General features: G+C 41.5%; 1 protein-coding gene across 1 annotated transcript in view; it reads left to right on the top strand.

Annotated features, from left to right (window-relative positions):
• The first annotated feature begins 213 nt into the window (after positions 1-213).
• LOC139365086 (voltage-dependent P/Q-type calcium channel subunit alpha-1A-like) overlaps positions 214-21,808 on the top strand; it is a 174,695-nt gene continuing 153,100 nt past the window's right edge. The window contains exon 1 of the mRNA XM_071102459.1: positions 214-993. Within this exon, the coding sequence (XP_070958560.1) occupies positions 698-993 (296 nt within the window). The 5' untranslated portion in view covers positions 214-697. The remainder of the gene's footprint in view (positions 994-21,808) is intronic.

The raw sequence follows: 21,808 nt of genomic DNA, 5'->3' as shown, positions 1-21,808 counted from the left end.
ATAATTATAGATTTTTTTCCAACATGTTTTGGTGTCTGAAACGTACCATGGCAATCACGACCAACATGCCCGGTTGAGGGGAAACACTTGGTGGATTTATTTTCTATTTTTGATAATCTGATTGATTTTAATATTGTGTTGTGGTCATGATGACAACACAACATTTTATCTTCAAGCGAAGCACAGGGGGCTTCTGACGAGCCTATCGCACCGTGGAAATGGTTCGGGAGAAAACGATGGAGCAGCCATGGAGAAGATGAAACATTTATACTAACTCATCTTGGAATGTCCCCAATCTGATATCCCCAATATCCCAAAAGAGTCTTACTCTTATTTTTTGGACATCTAAAAACGACCTGAAGAGGAATTGTGAATCCTACTGCACTGATAGTCGTGCAACAAACCAAGCTATCCAGCCCACCCCAACCCCACGTTGCATTTTTTTACACCCGCACTTGACCATTAGCACTAACCACAGAGAGAGACCAAAGCCTAGATGGCGTATTCATCTTGTAAAGGCCGCACCATATAGGCTACCACCCGGCAACTCTCCCCCTATGCAGGTGGAAGAAGCAGAATAAAACAGTTGAGTGTCTGAGCAGTCCGCAAGCAGATGGGATGTAATGTTGTGTGGTCGTGCTGAGCATTCGCCTCCTTCTCAGCTACAGCTGCTTTGTAAAGATTTGGTGTCCAGAGAATGGCGCGGTTCGAAAACGAGATGCCGTCCAGGTATGGTGGCGGCCACGGCCATGGACCAGGGCACGGGCATGGACCTGGAGGCCCTGGCCGCGGCGGCAGTCGGCAGGGCGGCCCGCCTGGAGGCCCCGGGGGACAGCGGGTCTACAAGCAGTCCATGGCGCAGAGAGCCCGGACCATGGCCCTGTACAACCCCATCCCGGTGCGTCAGAACTGCTTCACCGTCAACCGCTCGCTGTTCATCTTCAGCGAGGATAACTTTGTGAGAAAATACGCCAAAAAGATTACAGAATGGCCATATCCTTTTTCATGTTTCTCATCACGGTGTATCATAACATCAGTGCTAAACCCCGAATATCAGGTAGGCCCACTGTACTTGCAATGTTATTATCATAATGGGAAGATGATCTAATGATGGGACCTATCTATGTGACCCTACCATTAGCCAATTAGGTAGGGCATCATTAGGCTAGTGTGAGCATGTAATAATAACAACATAGCCTACTAGACTGCAATACTCAAAGGCCTTCCTGACGCTGTAGTGTGTGGTGATTCAACAGAAACCTGTAGACATGATAGGTTTAGGATCCATTGAATGTTTGTATTTTGGCATCATTGATATGATTTTTGTCATTATGAATAATAACGTTGTTATTAAGGGCATTCATCAATTGCAGTCACCAATGGACACTTTTTTTTGAGAGAGAGAGAGAGAGAGAGATAGAGAGAGAGAGAGAGAGAGAGAGACAGAGAGAGACAGAGAGAGCGAGACAGAGACAGAGAGAGAGAGAGAGAGAGAGAGAGAGAGAGAGAGAGAGAGAGAGAGAGAGAGAGAAAGAGAGAGAGAGAGAGATGTTTGTAGTGCAGAGCTGATGGTTGCTGATGTCAGCATGTTCAGTCTCAGCTCAGGAAAAACAGTGGAGGGGAAGGCAAGGAGGGAGGGAGAGAGTATATACTGCCACCATTTCTGCTTAGACTGAGAGAATGGAGTGAACTGGGCCTTGTCCTTATCAGCACACATATCTCTAGGTTTTCACTGATGGATCATGCCTGTGGTGTGCTGGAGTGTATGTGTGTGCCTGTTTCCCCCTGACTGTTTGTGTGTGTGCCTGCATGTGTTTTCTCTGTGTGTGTGTGCGTGCATGTTTGTGTCAGGCCAGACACAACTGCCCCTGACTGTATGTGTATGTGTGTGCCCACTGTGCCCATCTGTGTGTGTGTGCCCACTGTGCCCATCTGTATGTGTGTGCCCACTGTGCCCATCTGTATGTGTGTGCCCACTGTGCCCATCTGTATGTGTGTGCCCACTGTGCCCATCTGTATGTGTGTGCCCACTGTGCCCATCTGTATGTGTGTGCCCACTGTGCCCATCTGTATGTGTGTGCCCACTGTGCCCATCTGTATGTGTGTGCCCACTGTGCCCATCTGTGTGTGTGGCACACTGGACCTACAGTGTCTGCTACTATACTGCCAGTGTTATTTTTTATTTAAAAAAATATAATTTTCTTTATTATTTTCTCCTAACCCTACTCACCCCTCTGCTAATTGGAGTAAACTAATGGACAACAACACTTAGGCTTCTTCTTCCAGTTTCTACATTTTTACAGACACAATGCACCTTACAACAGTTATCTTCTGTTTGTTTTTAACCCCTTCAGTCTTAGTGTTAGCATAGCACCATTTTGGGAGAAACGGGGAGTGATTTGGGCAATGTCTGTTCTCCTGTTGGAAGCTGTGAGGCTGTCAGGACGAGAGGAAAGTAGAATAATGATTGCATTGATCTGTAGTGATGGGTCAGAAATGATACACTCTAATTGGCCTGCTGCTCTGGCAAATGGATGAGATTGTTTTAAGGCTTTTGAATCGTATCTGTTCAATTGTTTGAATGGAGATTGAACACAGATGTGTGTGAAATATGTTCAATACATGTACTCTATGAGCATGTGCGTGAGCTTGCCTCTGTACCGTTTTGAAAAGGGGATTTTGAATATGTATTGAATGTGTTGGATTGTGGACATTGTCTCTTCCACACCCGCACACCCCTACCTAGTTCAGATGGTTTTGTCCTCTCTGGTTTTGTTTGAACATGCTGGATTAGTTTAGCAGTGTCTCATCTTCTTCCTCTATCACCCTTTCTCTCTTCTTCTCCACATCTCCCTCTCTTCCTACATCTCTCTCTCCTGCTTTTCTCTCTTCCCTCCATTCCTCTATCATCACCTTCTCTCCCTCTATCCCTCTCTCTCTCACTCTCGCACCCTCTCTCTCTGCCTCCTCTCCCTCCTCCTCTATCTACCTTCTCCTATATTTCCTATCTTCCTCTCTCTCTCTCCCTCGATCTCCCTCCTCCTCTATCTCCCTCCTCCTCTCTCTCTCCTCATCTATCACCCTATCCCTTTAAATCTCACTCCTTCTCCTGTTTCCTTAGTTACTCCCTTACCTCTGATGCCCCCTCCGTCCTCCGTCCTCACACGTACACACACGTGAACACGCACACGCACACGCACACACACACACACACGCGCACACGCACACACACACACACACACACGCACACACACACGCACACACACACAAACTCTCAAAGTTCTTGAACCTTTCCAGGTTGACTGACCTTCATGTGTTAAAGTAATGATGGATTGTCATTTCTCTTTGCTTATTTGAGCTGTTCTTGCCATAATATGGACTTGGTCTTCTACCAATTAACAATATCTTCTGTACACCACCACTACCTTGTCACAACACAACTGATTGGCTCAAACGCATTAAGAAGGAAAGAAATTCCACAAATTTACTTTTAACAAGGCACACCTGTTAATTGAAATGCATTCCAAGTAGCTACCTCATGAAGCTGGTTGAGAGAATGCCAAAAGTGTGCAAAGTTGTCATCAAAGCAAAGGGTGGCTACTTTGAAGAATCTCAATTATAGAATATATTTTGATTTGTTTAACACTTTTTTGGTTACTACATGAATCCATATGGGTTATTTCATAGTTTTGATGTCTTCACTATTAATCTGCACTGTAGAAAATAGTAAAATAAGGAAAAACCCTTGAATGAATAGGTGTGTCCAAACTTTTGACTGGTATTGTATGTGTGATGTGTATGTGACGATAGCCACCTGATTCCCCAGGTGTAAATTCATCTGTGAATTTAATCATTTTAGGCAACACACATACACTATGTTGTTATACTTGGAGGAGAGAGATGATTAGTTAGTTGATTCTACACATTTATGATTCAGTATCATTCAGTAGATGACTCATTAGCAGCTTATTATGTAGATTAGTAATTCAATATGATTCAGTTGAATGTTTCAGTAGATGATTCAGTACATTATATTATAGATGTACTGTACACTCTTAGAAAAAAGGGTTCCAAAAGGGTTCTTCGGCTATCCCCATAGGGGTACCCTTTTTTGTTCCATAAAGAAAAACCCTTTTTGGTTTCAGGTAGAACTCTTTTTGGGTTCCATGTAGAGCCCTCTGTGTAAAGGGTTCTACTTGGAACCAAAAAGGGTTATTCAAAGGGTTCTCCTATGGGGACATATGTGGTCACTACCAGTAAGACAACACAAAGGTCCCAGTGGCACCTTGTGTACTGTACCCATTTGACTCATGTTATCCATAACATAAGGGTTTAGGTCAAAGTAACTATGTGAAACAAACTGAAAGCCGGCAGAATGGTCGTTCACACATATTCTCATGCAGCAGTGAAAGAGGGTGACTTTATTTCTCACAAATCTATATATGTATTGTGATTCTCACGATTCTATATGTATTGTGATTCTCACGATTCTATATGTATTGTGATTCTCACGATTCTATATGTATTGTGATTCTCATGATTCTATATGTATTGTGATTCTCACGATTCTATATGTATTGTGATTCTCATGATTCTATATGTATTGTGATTCTCATGATTCCATATGTATTGTGATTCTCATGATTCTATATGTATTGTGATTCTCACGATTCTATATGTATTGTGATTCTCACGATTCTATATGTATTGTGATTCTCATGATTCTATATGTATTGTGATTCTCATGATTCTATATGTATTGTGATTCTCACGATTCTATATGTATTGTAATTCTCATGATTCCATATGTATTGTGATTCTCATGATTCTATATGTATTGTGATTCTCACGATTCTATATGTATTGTGATTCTCACGATTCTATATGTATTGTGATTCTCATGATTCTATATGTATTGTGATTCTCATGATTCTATATGTATTGTGATTCTCATGATTCTATATGTATTGTGATTCTCACAATTCTATATGTATTGTGATTCTCATGATTCTATATGTATTGTGATTCTCATGATTCTATATGTATTGTTATTCTCATGATTCTATATGTATTGTGATTCTCATGATTCTATATGTATTGTGATTCTCATGATTCTATATGTATTGTGATTCTCATGATTCTATATGTATTGTGATTCTCATGATTCTATATGTATTGTGATTCTCATGATTCTATATGAATTGTGATTCGATACTGCGATTTGACTGTAATTTGATGTTCTAAACATATTTCTCAGCTAGAGCATGAGAAAATGACTTTTGATCAGACATGGAAATAAAAGTGCTGAAAAAATGTTGGCTCACTATTTAAAAAGAAGACGGAGAACAAGCTATAGGATAAAAAATACCTGCGTTTCGGCGCAGGTACAGCTGATTAGCGCTAGGTAACGCAACACACGCATACACGCACGCACACACACATTCACGCACGCACACACACACACACACACCACACGGCAGCAGGTAGCCTAGTGGTTAGTGTGTTGGACTAGTAACTGAAAGGTTGCAAGATTGAATCCCCGAGCTAACAAGGGAAAAATCTGTCGTTCTGCCTCTGAACAAGGCAGTTAACCCACTGTTCCTAGGCCGTCATTGAAAATAACAATTTGTACTTACCTGAATTGCCTAGTTAAATAAAGGTTAAATAAAAACACACACACCACACACACTTTCAAGAAACCAATATCCAATAACACACTCTAGTACATTGTAACGCACACAGATACACAGTAGTGATGGGGGAAGAAATCGGTGCAGTTGGACAACATTATATCGATACTTTGACTCTCCAAGTATCTATTTGTAAAAATAAATAAATACACAGTACCAGTCAAAAGTTTGGACACACCTACTCATTCCAGGGTTTTTCCTTACTTGTACTATTTTCTACATTGTAGAATAATAGTGAAAATGTCAAAACCATGAAATAACACATATGGAACCATGTAGTAACCAACAAAGTGTTAAACAAATCAAAACATATTTAAAATTTGAGATTCTTCAAAGTACCCACCCTCTGCCTTGATGACAACTTTGCACACTCTTGGCATTCTCTCAACCAGCATCATGAGGTAGTCACCTGCAATGCATTTCAATTAACAGGTGCGCCAATCAGTTGTGTTGCGACAAGGTAAGGGTGGTGTACAGAAGATAGCCCTATTTGGTAAAAGACCAAGTCCATATTATGGCAAGAAAAGCTCAAATAAGCAACCAGAAACGACAGTCAAGCATTGCTTTAAGACATGAAGGTCAGTCAATCTGGAAAATTTCAAGCAGTTTGAAAGTTTCTTCAAGTGCAATCACAAAAAACATCAAGCGCTATGATGAAACTGTCTCTCATAAGGACCGCCAAAGGAATGGAAGACCCAGAGTTACCTCTGCTACAGAGGATACGTTCATTAGAGTTAACTGTCTCTCATGAGGACCGACACAGGAATGGAAGACCCAGAGTTACCTCTGCTGCAGAGGATAAGTTCATTAGAGTTAACGGCACCTCAGATTGCAGCCCAAATAAATGCTTCACAGAGTTCAAGTAACAGACATCTCAACATCAATTGTTCAGAGGAGACTGTGTGAATCAGGCCTTCATGGTCGAATTGCTGCAAAGAAACCACTACTAAAGGACACCAATAAGAAGAGACTTGCTTGGGCCAAGAAACACGAGCAATGGACATTAGACCAGTGGAAATCTGTCCTTTGGTCTGATGAGCCCAAATTTGAGATTTTTGGTTCCAACCGCCATGTCTTTGTGAGACGCAGAGTAGGTGAACGGACAATCTCCACATGTGTGGTTCCCACCGTGAAGCATGGAGGTGGAGGTGTGATGGTGTGGGGTGATTTGGTGGTGACACTGTCTGTAAGGCACACTTAACCATTATGGCTACCACAGCGTTCTGCAGCGACACTCCATCCCATCTGGTTTGGGCTTAGTGGGACTATCATTTGTTTTTCAACAGGACAATGACCCAACACACTTCCAGGCTGTGTAAGGGCTATTTGACCAAGAAGGAGAGTGATGGAGTGCTGCATCTACCATAAGACGCCTCCAACGTCGTTTTAGAGAATTTGGCAGTAGGTCCAACCGGCCTCACAACCACAGACCACGTGTATGGTGTTGTGTGGGTGAAGCGGTTTGCTGATGTCAACATTGTAAACAGACTGCCCCATGGTGGTGGTGGGGTTATGGTATTGGCAGGCATAAACTATGGACAAAGAACACAATTGCATTTTATCGCTGGCAATTTGAATGCACATAAATACCGTGACGAGGTCCTGAGGCCAATCGTCGTGCCATTCATCAGCCACCATTACCTCATGTTTCAGCATGATAATGCATGGCCCCATGTCGCAAGGATCTGTACACAATTCCTGGAAGCTGAAAATGTCCCAGTTCTTCTATTCACCTGAATACTCATTAGACTTGTCACCCATTGATCATGTTTGGGATGCATTATATTCCAGTTACTGCCAGTATCTAGCAATTTCAGACAGCCATTGAAGAGGAGTAGGACCACATTCCACAGGCCACAATCAACAGCCTGATCAACTCTATGTGAAGGAGATGTGTTGTGCTGCATGAGGCAAATGGTGATCACACCAGATACTGACTGGTTTTCTGATACACACCCCTGCCTTTTTTATGTTATCTGTGACCAACAGATGTATATCTGTATTCCCAGTCATGTGAAATCCATAGATTAGGGCCTAATTTATTTATTTCAATTAACTGATTTCCTTAAATGAGCTGATACTCAGTAAAATATTTGAAATTGTTGCATGTTGCGTTTATATTTTTGTTCAGTGTATATATAGAGAGATTTTTTTAAACAAATTGATACTTGGAGCCAATGTATCAATATAATATAGTCCAAAATACTATTGTGATATGTAGCTGTACCAATTTCTTCCCCCATCACTACTGTGTTACCATGTAATTTGACATTGGTTTCTGGAAAGTGTGTGTGTGTGTGTGTGTGTGTGTGTGTGTGTGTGTGTGTGTGTGTGTGTGTGTGTGTGTGTGTGTGTGTGTGTTCATACTCACTGCAGTATCAGGAAGAAGGAGGAGAGACTGAGAGGGGAAGAGAGGGGAGGAGAGAGCCAAAGAGGAAGAGGAAAGAGGTAGATTGAGACGGTAGAGACAGAAAGATAGAGAGAGACAGAGAGAGACAGAGAGAAACAGAGAGAGACGGAAAGAGACAGAGAGAGACAGAGAGAGAGGGAGAGAGACAGAGAGAGACAGAGAGAGACCGAGTGAGACAGATAGAGAGAGGAAAGATAGAGAGAGGAAAGATAGAGAGAGACAGAGAGAGAGGGAGAGAGAGCAAATGAGAGAGAGAGAAGGAGAGAGGGAGAGAGAACAAAAAAAGAGAGAGAGAGATAGAAAGAGAGAGAGAGAGGGGGGGGGGGCTAACTGCCTGTCTGTGTCTAAATCATTTAAAATGGAGTGGGAGAAAGATGAGGAAGAGCTGTATGAGCTAAGACCAAGATACCACTGCAGATCACAGACACGCACACACACTTTTGGGGTTTTACCACAAAAAGTAATGCTACTATTTTCCTCTCTTGCTCCCTCTCTTACTCCCCCTCTCCCCTCTCTCTGCATGCTGACTGATAGGATGTGAAGTTTTATATTTTCCTCTCATGTTCCTATACCTGTACTTCCTTTCTCTTACTCACATCCAATCCATCACTCTCTCTATACTTCACCCTCTTCCTCCATCCAATCCATCACTCTCTCTATACTTCTCCCCCTTCTTCCTTCCAATCCATCACTCTCTCTATACTTCTCCCTCTTCTTCCATCCAGTCCATCACTCTCTCTATACTTCTCCCACTTCTTCCTTCCAATCCATCACTCTCTCTATACTTCTCCCCCTTCTTCCATCCAATCCATCACTCTCTCTATACCTCCTCTTCTCCCTTCCAATCCATCACTCTCTCTATACTTCTTCCTCTTCTTCCATCCAATCCATCACTCTCTCTATACCTCCTCTTCTCCCTTCCAATCCATCACTCTCTCTATACTTCTCCATCTTCTTCCATCCAATCCATCACTCTCTCTATACCTCCTCTTCTTCCTTCCAATCATCACTCTCTCTATACTTCTCCCTCTTCTTCCTTCCAATCCATCACTCTCTCTAAACGTCTCCCTCTTCTCCCTTCCAATCATCACTCTCTCTATACTTCACCCTCTTCTCCCTTCCAATCCATCACTCTCTCTATACTTCTCCCTCTTCTTCCATCCAATCCATCACTCTCTCTATACTTCTCCCCCTTCTTCCTTCCAATCCATCACTCTCTCTATACTTCTCCCTCTTCTTCCATCCAATCCATCACTCTCTCTATACCTCCTCTTCTCCATTCCAATCATCACTCTCTCTATACTTCACCCTCTTCTCCCTTCCAATCATCACTCTCTCTATACTTCTCCCTCTTCTTCCTTCCAATCCATCACTCTCTCTATACTTCTCCCTCTTCTTCCTTCCATTACATCACTCTCTCTATACCTCCTCCTCTTCTCCCTTCCAATCCATCACTCTCTCTATACTTCACCCTCTTCCTCGTTCCAATCCATCACTCTCTCTATACTTCTCCCTCTTCTTCCTTCCAATCCATCACTCTCTCTATACTTCTCCCTCTTCTTCCTTCCATTACATCACTCTCTCTATACCTCCTCCTCTTCTCCCTTCCAATCCATCACTCTCTCTATACTTCTCCCTCTTCTTCCTTACAATCCATCACTCTCTCTATACCTCCTCCTATTCTCCCTTCCAATCCATCACTCTCTCTATACCTCCTCCTCTTCTTTCTTCCTATTCCATAGTGTTTCTTCCTCCTGAGTGGGTGTGTGTATGCGTGTGTTTGTGTAGGCTTGTTGTTTGTTTTTATTATCATTTTGCTATTCTAACGGTTATTACGATGACCACGGTTATTTTGGCTGACCAATAACCATCATCCAAAATTCCATGACTGTTACAGCCTTAATTATCCATTAGAAATCTAAACCAGGCTACTCTGACCTGACTATACCTTTGCCAGGCCCACCCTTGTGGTGTGTATCTATAACATGGATATACACTGAGTTTACAAAACATTAGGAACACCTACTTTCTCCATGACATAGACTGACCAGATAAATTCAGGTGAAAGCTGTGACAATTTATTGATGTCACTTGTTTAATCCACTTCAATCGGTGTCCATGAAGGGGAGGAGACAGGTTAAAGGATTTTTAAGCCTTGAGACAAATGAGACATGGATTGTGTGTGTGGGCCATTCAGAGGGTGAATGGGCAAGACAACAAAATGTAAGTGCCTTTATAAAGCTGCTGGGTTTTACACGCTCAACAGTTTCCTGTGTGCATCAAGAATGGTCCACCACCCAGAGATCCAGCAAACTTGACACAACTGTGGGAAGCATTGGTAGTCAACATGGGCAGCATCCCTGTGGAAAGCTTTCAACACCTTGTAGAGTCCATGTTCTGACGAATTGAGGCTGTTCTGAGGGGAAAAGGGATGGTCCAACTCAATATTAGGAAGGTGTTTTTAATGTTTTGTCCACTCAGTGTATCTGTGTGTGTGTGCCTCTCAGGCCCACTCTGATTGCCTCATATCCCTGACTACTGTCTATTGTCTGGTAACAGATGTGTGAATTGATCCATATTATGATTCCCCTGGGAAGGCTCTACTCTCTACTCTCACATACAACAACATGCTAAAACTGAACCAGGATCAGTATTTGCAGGCCAGCTCAGGTTATCTGGCAGGTTGAAACTGACCTATGAACAGTTCTAACCACAGTCATATTCCCTAGTCCCACTTAACGGTGCAGATTGTGCCACGTCATTCTGATGAACCAAGTTTGTGGGTCACGTTGAGTAACGTATCTGAAGTTAGGATTTCAATTTGATTTCAATTATTAGATATTTTAATCTTTAACTCTGGACTGTTGAAAATGACTCATAAGTAACCACTTCCCTGTAGTTTACACCTAACATTTGATTTGATTCTGCCTATAACTGGAGATTCTGTGTCGTTAGCTCGGTTTCCATCCGACTGGCGAGACATGTTCATGTGAATCTAACACAATCTGCATGAAGGAAATATGAGTATTTCCCCACCAGTGTTGTGTTTCCACCAGACGGACTTGTTGCGGATAAAATCAGTGCGTGATGACGTAGTGCACACAAAATGTACTTTTTAATTTACGTTCCCTGTACCGAATAGAAAACGAAAGTTCAATGTCTTTCCATCGCATTTTCAACTCTACAGAGACGTGGTTATAGGTCACTAAAGGGTGTTACATCTGTCACAGCTTGTGTATTTCTCCTACTGCTGTTTGTAGCTTATAGGCCCAGTCCTGAATTGAGAGAAGTGCACCTTTTGTGTAAATCATACATTGAAGTCAATGGGACATTTGTGAGAGCATTTGGCTTAAGCACAGTTAGGATTGGAGCCTATGTGTTTATCTCAGGATGCCTTCTACTGTAGTCTTGTTGATGTGTTTGGTGCCCTTGGTTGGGTGGATCTACTGTTTCCAGACCTCAGTCAGGTGGGGCTATCAGTCTCCTGGGGTTTCAGCTTAGTCCTTGTTATTTGACCTGTTATTATAACATTTCGTCCTTGTTCTAATCAATAGCAGATATAATGGCTTTTCAGAGGTGTGTTTGAAGCGATGCGCTGCAGGGAGATACCGTGGTCCAAGCCCAGGCCTTGTGATCAGATGTGTAACTTACCAACCTGGCCTCAGGGCAATTCGTAAGATTTGGTATGCAAATGTGTTTCCCTCCATTTAGTATGATATGTTATGCAATATTAGGTTACATTATGAATGGAATAGTAGTCGTACATTATCATATGAATTAGAGGACGTATAGTATCGTACATCTTACCCGGTTATGCAATATCATACTATTTAGAGGACGTATAGTATCGTACATCTTACCCGGTTATGCAATATCAAACTATTTGGAAGACCTAACTGATCATACATCTTGGAGGTTGTTACAGCTCTATTTGTTGTATTTATTTACTTATTTATTTACGAGGGCAAATCATACTCAATGAACTGAAGTACAGTACAAAACTAATAGGTATCAGAATAAAAACGTCTATAACAACCATGTCAATGACATCAACAATAACAAAAAGTTCATTGAGTATGATTTGCCTTCAAAAATAAATAAGTAAATAAATACAACTGAGCCCTGGCTGCTTATTGCACCATAACAACAAAGGAGAATTTACTTTGCTGGTTAGGAGAACGAACAACAAAGGTTAGGAGAATTTACTTTGCTGGTTAGGAGAACGAACTACGAAGGTTAGGAGAATTTACTTTGCTGGTTAGGAGAACGAACAACGAAGGTTAGGAGAATTTACTTTGCTGGTTAGGAGAACGAACAACGAAGGTTAGGAGAATTTACTTTGCTGGTTAGGAGAACTAACAACGAAGGTGAGGATAATTTACATAACAGGCTCTGTGAATTAGTTTAAGGTTAGGAAAATGGTTAGAGGAAGGGTTAGTTTAAAATTCAGTAAAACTTCATTTTAAGGGTACCTAATAAACCATTTATAAGGCATTTATAAATTGTGTGTTCACCATGTATTAATCATTACTCCCACATTTGCAAATGTTAGTAAGCTAATTATTATGTATATGTCATTAAACATCCTGTATTGTGTGCTAATTCTTTTAACAGGTACTGCTGGAATGTCTTCCGATAGCAAACCCATCTTTTTGTGAGAAATTACACTGCTCACTCGAAACATTTCTAAACTATTTCTAAAGTGTAAATAGCGCTTACTTTAGATTAGGGACTTTAGTACAATTTCAGCCAGTAGTTTCGAAAGTGGTGCTCATGAGCCAAAACGATCTCTGTTTCTTCAGTACTATGTCATCCATTCTTCAGTACTATGTCATCCATTCTTCAGTACTATGTCATCCATCCTTCAGTACTATGTCATCCATTCTTCAGTGCTATGTCATCCATTCTTCAGTACTATGTCATCCATTCTTCAGTACTATGTCATCCATTCTTCAGTACTATGTCATCCATTCTTCAGTGCTATGTCATCCATTCTTCAGTACTATGTCATCCATTCTTCAGTACTATGTCATCCATTCTTCAGTACTATGTCATCCATTCTTCAGTACTATGTCATCCATTCTTCAGTACTATGTCATCCATTCTTCAGTACTATGTCATCATTCTTCAGTACTATGTCATCCATTCTTCAGTACTATGTCATCCATTCTTCAGTACTATGTCATCCATTCTTCAGTACTATGTCATCCATTCTTCAGTACTATGTCATCCATTCTTCAGTACTATGTCATCCATTCTTCAGTACTATGTCATCCATTCTTCAGTACTATGTCATCCATTCTTCAGTACTATGTCATCCATTCTTCAGTACTATGTCATCCATTCTTCAGTACTATGTCATCCATTCTTCAGTACTATGTCATCCATTATTTTACTACGTCTGCAATTTTATTTTTGTTGTTATTATTCATTATTTTTTGGGGGGGGCAATTCGTCTGAAATGTTACAAATCCAATTCATACAATATGTTACGAATTTGTTGTTCTTAAGACCCAAGACTACATCTTTAAGTAATGATTAGTAAATGGTTTATAAAGGTGGGAGTAGTGAATAATAAAAGGTGAACACACAATATATAAATGCCTTATACATTAAGTGTTACCAAAATATTACAGTTGTCCCCGATAGTGATGCACGGGTTGACTTGGTTATATCCGCAGGGCGGGCAGATTGAATAAAGTGAAAACAATACATAAAAATTCATTAAAGTATAATTCTTGTGCAATTTATATCTATCTTTCTTTCATATTTTTTGTTATTTGTGTGTAAACCTAAGCTTTAGGGCCTCAATTTACGCATGCCAAATAGCCTATACTCCAATCACCAAACGCTTTTGGTAACAGGCAGAAAAATGTAATGTCGGTACACTGAGGAAATAAGGACAATGTCTGAGTTGAATTAAATAAGAGAAAAGCTGTGAAATGGAGAGTTGAAAATAAAGAGAAGGGAGGGCCAGAAAAGTAATGTTTGTGAAAGATTGGAAGTGGTAAAAGAGGATGATAGCAGTGCTGACTATGTTATGTGTGATGGTTGTGAGGCACTATAGACATTCAACAGACACAAGACGAGGACTTCAGATAGGCCTATGGCACATCAAGGGAACTGTAGCTTTACTGTTCAGATGGGTTGAATGGAAACGGAAATATGGACACTGACTGTAGGTCTATAACCTCTCACATAGCCTTAATATCAACTCCTGCAGAATTAGGCATTTCTTGCAGTAAAATGATACACCAGATTTACATTTTGACTGAGGAACATGAGTGGAGAAATATGATTTATTTCTTTCAGCATCTTGAGAATGAAAATGCACAGTTGGTAATGTTGAAACTTGTTGGGTCATTTTCACAGTTTTCTATTTCCTTACAACCAGTCAAACTGATGTCATTTGAACATTTTGCACAGGAAACCTTTCCCAATTTTTTGTTGTTGAGTTATTGCATTTTCTCCCCGGTCCCTAAACGTATCTGCTCCACAAAATAAGCAGAGATGATGGAGAAAACTTTACCGATGTCAAAGAGATTGAAGCAATCTATCATTTATGACATTATTCTGGTCAGCAATGGTTTATTTAGTCTTCTAGGGCAACATACAAACGAGAAGCTGCATGTATCTAATTATAGACAAGTTGACTAACAAATAGCCGACCAAAATGTTGGAATTTATAATCTAAATTTATAATCTAAAAAATCCTGCACTCACTGTAAAAAAATCCACCGTCTCTGACTGTAGCCTACAGCACATTTTCTATATAAACAGCTGCTGACCCGCTCACCACTAGTCCCCGACGTGACTCGAGCACTCAACCTTTGGATTGCTAGAAGGCCCACCCAACCTCCCTACTTTAGTTTCTGTCTTATGTGACCATACCATTATTGTGTTTGTAATGTCTGTCCAGTGAGTCCAGTCTGACTTCACTGCAGGTGAGCGGGTGTCTTCTACTGTTTGTGAGCGGTGTGTACTGTTACTGTACTGTATGGGTCTGTCTGAAATAGATCCTTCCACCCTCCCACCATGTTCTCTAGCACACAGGAGGATGGGAACAGAGGTCAGCTCAGGATGGGGGGAGGGACTTCTCTTCTTCCCTTTCACTGTTTTGTAACCAATGATCAGACCTTTTCATAGACACGTTTATTATCTTATTATCAATAGGGCAGGCACAATTACTGTATAACCATGTAACCGGCGGTTACGGATTAAGACTGTCAGTAAAGTAAATTAACTGTCATAACCGGTTTACATATTTGCTTATTTCATTTTGTAAAATGAGCAGCTGACTGAAGAAAATGTGCATCTTAAAAAAATATATATATACTGTATATATAATATTGTTTTTATTATATTTTTTTGCTATTCGAACAGTTATTACGATGACCACGGTTATTTTGTCTGACCAATAACCATCATCCAAAATTCCATGACCATTACAGCCTTTATTATCCATTAGAAATGTAAATTCACCCAGTCTGAAAACCAGGCTACTTTGACCTGGCTATAGCTTAGCCAAGCCCACCCATGTAATGAGTATTTATAGCGTGGATATACAGTGGATTCGGAAAGTATTCAGACCCCTAGACTTTTTCCACATTTTATTACGTTACAGCCTTATTCTAAAATGGATAAAATAATTTCCCCCCTCAATACACACAATAATGACAGTTTTTTTTAATTTTTTTTACATTTTTGCAAATGTATTACAAATAAAATACTGAAATATCACATTTAGAGACCCTTTACTCAGTACTTTGTTGAAGCACCTTTGACTGCGATTACAGCCTCAAGTCTTCTTGGGTATGGTGCTACAAGCTTGGCACACCTGTATTTGGGGAGTTTCCCATTCTTCCCTGCATATCCTCTCAAGCTGTGTCAGGTTGGAGCGTCGATGCACAGCTATTTTCAAGTCTCTCCAGAGATGTTCGATCCGGTTTAAGTCTGGGCTCTGGCTGGGCCACCAATGGATATTCAGAGACTTGTCCTAAAGCCAACCCTGCGTTGTCTTGGATGTGTACTTAGGGTCGTTGTCCTGTTGGAAGTTTAATTTTTGCCCCCGTCTGAAGTCCTGAGCTCTCTGGAGCAGGTTTTCATCAAGGATCTCTCTGTGCTTTGCTCCGTTCATCTTTCCCTCAATCCTGTCTTCCAGTCCCTGTCACTGAAAAACATCCCGGCTGCATGATGCTGCCACCTCCAGAGTGATGCTTGGCATTCAGGCCAAAAAGTTCAATCTTGGTTTCATCAGACCAGAGAATCTTGTTTCTCATGGTCTGGGATTCCTTTAGGTGCCTTTTGGCGAACTCCAAGCTGCCTGTCATGTGACTTTTACTGAGGAGTGGCATCCGTCTGACCACTCTACCATAAATGCCTGATTGGTGGAGTGCTGCAGAGATTGTTGTCCTTCTGGAAGGTTCTCCCATCTCCACAGAGGAACTCTGGAGCTCTGTCAGAGTGACCATTGGGTTCTTGGTCTCCTCCCTGACCAAGGCTCTTCTCCCCAGATTGCTCAGTTTGGCTGGGCTGCCAGCTCAAGGAAGAGTCTTGGTAGTTCCAAGAACAATGGAGGCCACTGTGTTCTTGGGGACCTTCAATGCTGCAGACATTTTTTGTTACCCTTCCACAGATCTGTGCCTCGACACAATTCTGTCTAGGAGCTCTACAGACAATTCCTTCGACCTCATGGCTTGGTTTTTGCTCTGACATGCACTGTCAACTGTTGGACCTTATATAGACAGGTGTGTATCTTTCCAATCATGCCCAGTCAACTGTGTTTACCCCAGGTTGACTCAAATCAAGCTGTAGAAACATGTCACGGATGATCAACGGAAGCAGGATGCACCTGAGCTCAATTTTGTGTCTCATAGAAAAGGGTCTGAATACTTATGTAAATAGGGTATTTCTGTTTTTTATTTGTTATACATTTGCAAACATTTTTAAAAACCTGTTTGCACTTTGTCATTATGGGGTATTGTGTGTCGATTGATGACACTTTTTTATTTAATCAATTTTATAATAAGGATGTAACGTATCAAAATGTGGACAAAGGGAATGGGTCTGAATACTTTCTGAATGCACTGGGGAATGTACTGAGTGCTGAATAATTTCTGAATGCACTGGGGAATGTACTGAGTGCTGAATACTTTCTGAATGCACTGGGGAATGTACTGAGTGTACAAAGCATTAACAACTCTTTCCAAGACATAGACTGACCAGGTGATTCCAGATTAAAGCTATGATCCCGTATTGATGTCACTTGTTAAATCCACTTCAATCATTGTAGATGAAGGGGAGGAGACAAGTTAAAGAAGGATTTTTAAGCCTTGAGACAATTGAGACATGGATTGTGTATGTGTGCCACTCAGAGGGTGAATGGGCAAGACCAAAAAGTGCCTTTGAACGGGGTATGGTTGTAGGGGCCAGGCGCACTGGTTTGAGTGTGTCATGAACTGCAATGCTGATGGAGTCAACATGGGCCTGAATCCCTGTGCTAAGCTTTCGATACCTTGTGGAGTCCATGTCCCGATGAATTAAGGCTGTTCTGAGGGAAAAGGGGGGTGCAACTCAAAATTAGGAAGGTGTTCTTACTGTATGTAGTTCTGTCCTTGAGCTGTTGTTGTCTAATGATGTTCTGTATTATGTCATTCTGTATTATGTTTCATGTTTTGTGTGGACCCCAGGAAGAGTAGATGCTGCTTTTGCAACAGCTAATGGATACCCTAATAAAATACCAAACACCAAATACCAGTGTATATCATGTTTAGATAGGTAATGCTACTCTCTCTCTCTTTCTCCCTCTCTCTCTGTCTATACCCTTCCCTTTCACTACCCCCTCCTCTCTTTCTCCATCTCTCAGTCTTGCATTCTAGCTTTCTGCTGAATTATTCCGTTTTGATGGCAGGCTGGTACTGTATGTGTGTATTTCAGTGTGTATATGTGTCTGTATATGTGTGTGTATATGTGTGTGTGTGCATATGTGTGTGTGTATATGTGTGTGTATTTGAGTATGTGTGTGTTTGTGGGGAGCGGGGGGTTGACGTGGAGCAATGCTATTTTTGGGAGCCGGGTGCAGAGTGCGGAGAAAGAGAACGAGAGAGACAAAGAGGGAGAGCAAGAGAGAGAAATAACGAGAGAGAGACAGACAGCAAGACAAAGACAGAGAGAGAGAAATAGACGGAGAGAGAAAAATAGAGAGAGAGAGCATTGTTAATGGATGGCTTCTTCATGCTCGACTTCTTTAGTCACATGGTCATGCTGCTACCAGACAAACCTGCTCTCTGTGTAGACACCTGCCTCTACCTGCAGTACACGCACGCACGCACGCACGCACACACACACACACACACACACACACACACACACACACACACACACACACACACACACACACACACACAGCATAACACAAGGTGACAGTGACAAGTGTGACACAGGGGCATGAGACATATGGGCTAGAGAGGGCCAGAGTGAGGCCAGGCGCTGCAGGGACAGATACAGCCACAGAGGCTAAACTGAGGCTAGAGGTAGAAGGTATTATACCGTTTTTTACAATCACTTTGGCACTAATTTCGGAACCTTGATGTCATTTTTCAAAACTCTAGACACAAAACTCACAACCAATGATCAAAATGCAAATTTTTCAAAACTCTTTTAACACTTTTTCCAAGTGCTTGGATACAATACACATAAAGCTAAGATCATTTGTTCAATGAACTAAAATCACCTGTTCAAAATGACACAACTTAACATCAAAGTATTACCATTTCAAAATGCAATTCACACATTACATCTGAAATGACTGTCAATTCATTTCATTACAATTATCTAACTATCAATTGATACAACTGCTCAACATGAGAAGTAACTGTTGCATTACTCTTAATGCATAGTTTTATGGAAACTGACAAACAATATTCCATGTTTAGATCATGAAAGTTTCAGGATAACGAGATCCATTGACACCAATTACCGTGGAACATGAACCAATTGGACTTCATTATATATCAATGTAATATTTCATCATCATTCTATATCAGACACTGTTTCTATGGTCCCATGTACCACTTTTCCAGACCATGTTTTCAGATTTGACATCATGTATACTCACTTTATTAGGTACACCTATCTAGTACTGGGTAGGACCCCCTTTTGCCTCCACAACAGCCTGAATTATTCACTGTGTTGTACGTTAAGAGATGCCCTTCTGCACACCACTGTTTTAAACCGCTGCTATTTGAGCAGGTTGAAATGAGTCTGGACATTCTCCTCTGACCTCTCTCATTAACAAGGTGTTTTTGCCCACAGAACTGCCCCTCACTGAATGTGTATTGTTTATCGCACCATTCTCTGTCAACTCTAGAGACTGTAGTGGGTAAAAATCCCAGGAGGGCAGCTGTTTCTGAGACGCTGGAACCACCATGTGTGGCATCAACAATCATACCACGGTCAAAGTTGCTTAGATTACTCATCTTGCCCGTTCTAATGTTTGGTCAAACAACATCTAAAGCTCTCTATCCAATATACTCTATATATTGAGTTGCAGGCAGCCACATGATTCACTGTTCGAATGCAACCTTCCTTGATGAGCTAAATCAGGTCTGTAGAGATGATGGCATGACCTATGTCATTGTGTGGGATAATGTCAGGTTCCACCATGCTCAAATGGTGCAAGCATGGTTTCAGGCCCATCCACAATTTACCACCCTGTACTTACCCCCATACTCTCCTTTCCTTAACCCGATTGAGGAATTTTTCTCCACATGGAGGTGGAAGGTATATGATAGGCGCCCTCACGAACAAGCCACCCTTCTCCAGGCCATGGATGACCCATGCAATGACATCACGGCAGACCAGTGTCAGGCCCGGATTCACCATGCAATGACATCACGGCAGACCAGTGTCAGGCCCGGATTCACCATGCAATGACATCACGGCAGACCAGTGTCAGGCCCGGATTCACCATACAATGACATCACGGCAGACCAGTGTCAGGCCCGGATTCACCATACAATGACATCACGGCAGACCAGTGTCAGGCCCGGATTCACCATACAATGACATCACGGCAGACCAGTGTCAGGCCCGGATTCACCATGCAATGACATCACGGCAGACCAGTGTCAGGCCCGGATTCACCATACAATGACATCACGGCAGACCAGTGTCAGGCCCGGATTCGCCCGAAGATTCTTCCCAAGATGTTTGTCTAATGAAAACATCCACTGCAGTTGACCTTTAACTGTTTTTTCTCTTTTTGTAGCTAATTATTTTTGTTTTGATTCAAAGAAACATATTTTGTGATTTTATTGTATTTCATCAATAAATGTCATATTTTGTTCAATGATTCAACTGAGTAATATTCTCTCTACTAGTCATTACAGTGATGTATTTATGTGTAGTAGCATAATGAAACATGTATCACATATTATGTACTACAATATTTAATGATTGTATGAACAACTACACAGTGAAACTATTGGTATCTTGTGTGTGGGTGATCTAAATGAATGTTCCTATGGTATTTCATGATAAATGAGTTATTTGAACCAATGATTCTGCAAATGCAAAGTTTCTTTAAAGATATGAATGCACAATGCAATGTTCTGAACATTGGACAGCCTGTGTTACAAGTGATGACCATTTTGAGTTTTGTGTCTAGAGTTTTGAAAAATGACCACAAGGTTCTGAAATTAGTGCCAAAGTGATTGTTAAAAACTGTAATTTACAGCTAGAGACTGATACTATTTCTCCACTATCATATAGAAGCTGATGTACTGATGCTAGTGTGCATGGGGCAGTATATAATGTCAGCATACATACAGCGTACTATACTATGCCTTTATTTGACCAGACAAACCCCTAGATGAATCTTTGTCCAAATGGCTTTCTCTCCAAGTCTCTTTATAGCCAGGTGAAATCCCTGGTTCGTTTTTTGTTCTTCCATTTTCCTCCCAGTCTCTCCTTCTGCCGTTCTGTCAAATTATATCAAAGCTCTGCATTGTATAAGGAAAGGAGATGAGGAAAGGAGGCCATTTTAGACTATCGAGTCCCAGCCATACCATGCGTATTATATAACAGGATGGAGAGAGAGACGGAGGGAGGAGAGAGAGGAAGAGGGATGTGACCGGGAAAAGGGGGAGGCTATATCAGTTAAGTTATGACCACAGGCTCTGTTCCTCTCTTAGTGTAGCTAGTGACAGGGGAGAAGACGGAGGAGACTGTTGCAGAGGGTCAGCACACACACACACACACACACAGACACAGACACACATGCACAATGATGTACACACAAACATGCACATCCACACACGCACATATGCACACATGCAGGCACAAACACAACACATATGCACGCATGCATATGCAGAGCACAAACATTCATCCCACATGAACTCACAGGAACATACATGTATGGAGAGACATGAAAAAGGGATCCATTCAGCTTTGTGTTGGTTGTTCATGTGTTTGATGCTGAATGGTTTACATGACCTGCAGGCTTGGTTTGTTCTGTTAATAGATGAGCAGCTTGGGTATGGCTATTGGCTATGTTTATGTGGGGGAAGATGGAAGAGGGGCAATTGGTATACTGTGTGTGTGTGTGTGTGTGTGTGTGTGTGTGTGTGTGTGTGTGTGTGTGTGTGTGTGTGTGTGTGTGTGTGTGTGTGCGTGCGTGCGTGCGTGCGTGCATGCTTTTTGGGTG

The sequence above is a fragment of the Oncorhynchus clarkii genome, chromosome 13 (assembly GCF_045791955.1).
Source record: "Oncorhynchus clarkii lewisi isolate Uvic-CL-2024 chromosome 13, UVic_Ocla_1.0, whole genome shotgun sequence".
NCBI lineage: Eukaryota > Metazoa > Chordata > Actinopteri > Salmoniformes > Salmonidae > Oncorhynchus > Oncorhynchus clarkii.
Note: the sequence above shows the minus strand (reverse complement) of the source record. Positions and strands in the feature narration are given on the sequence as shown.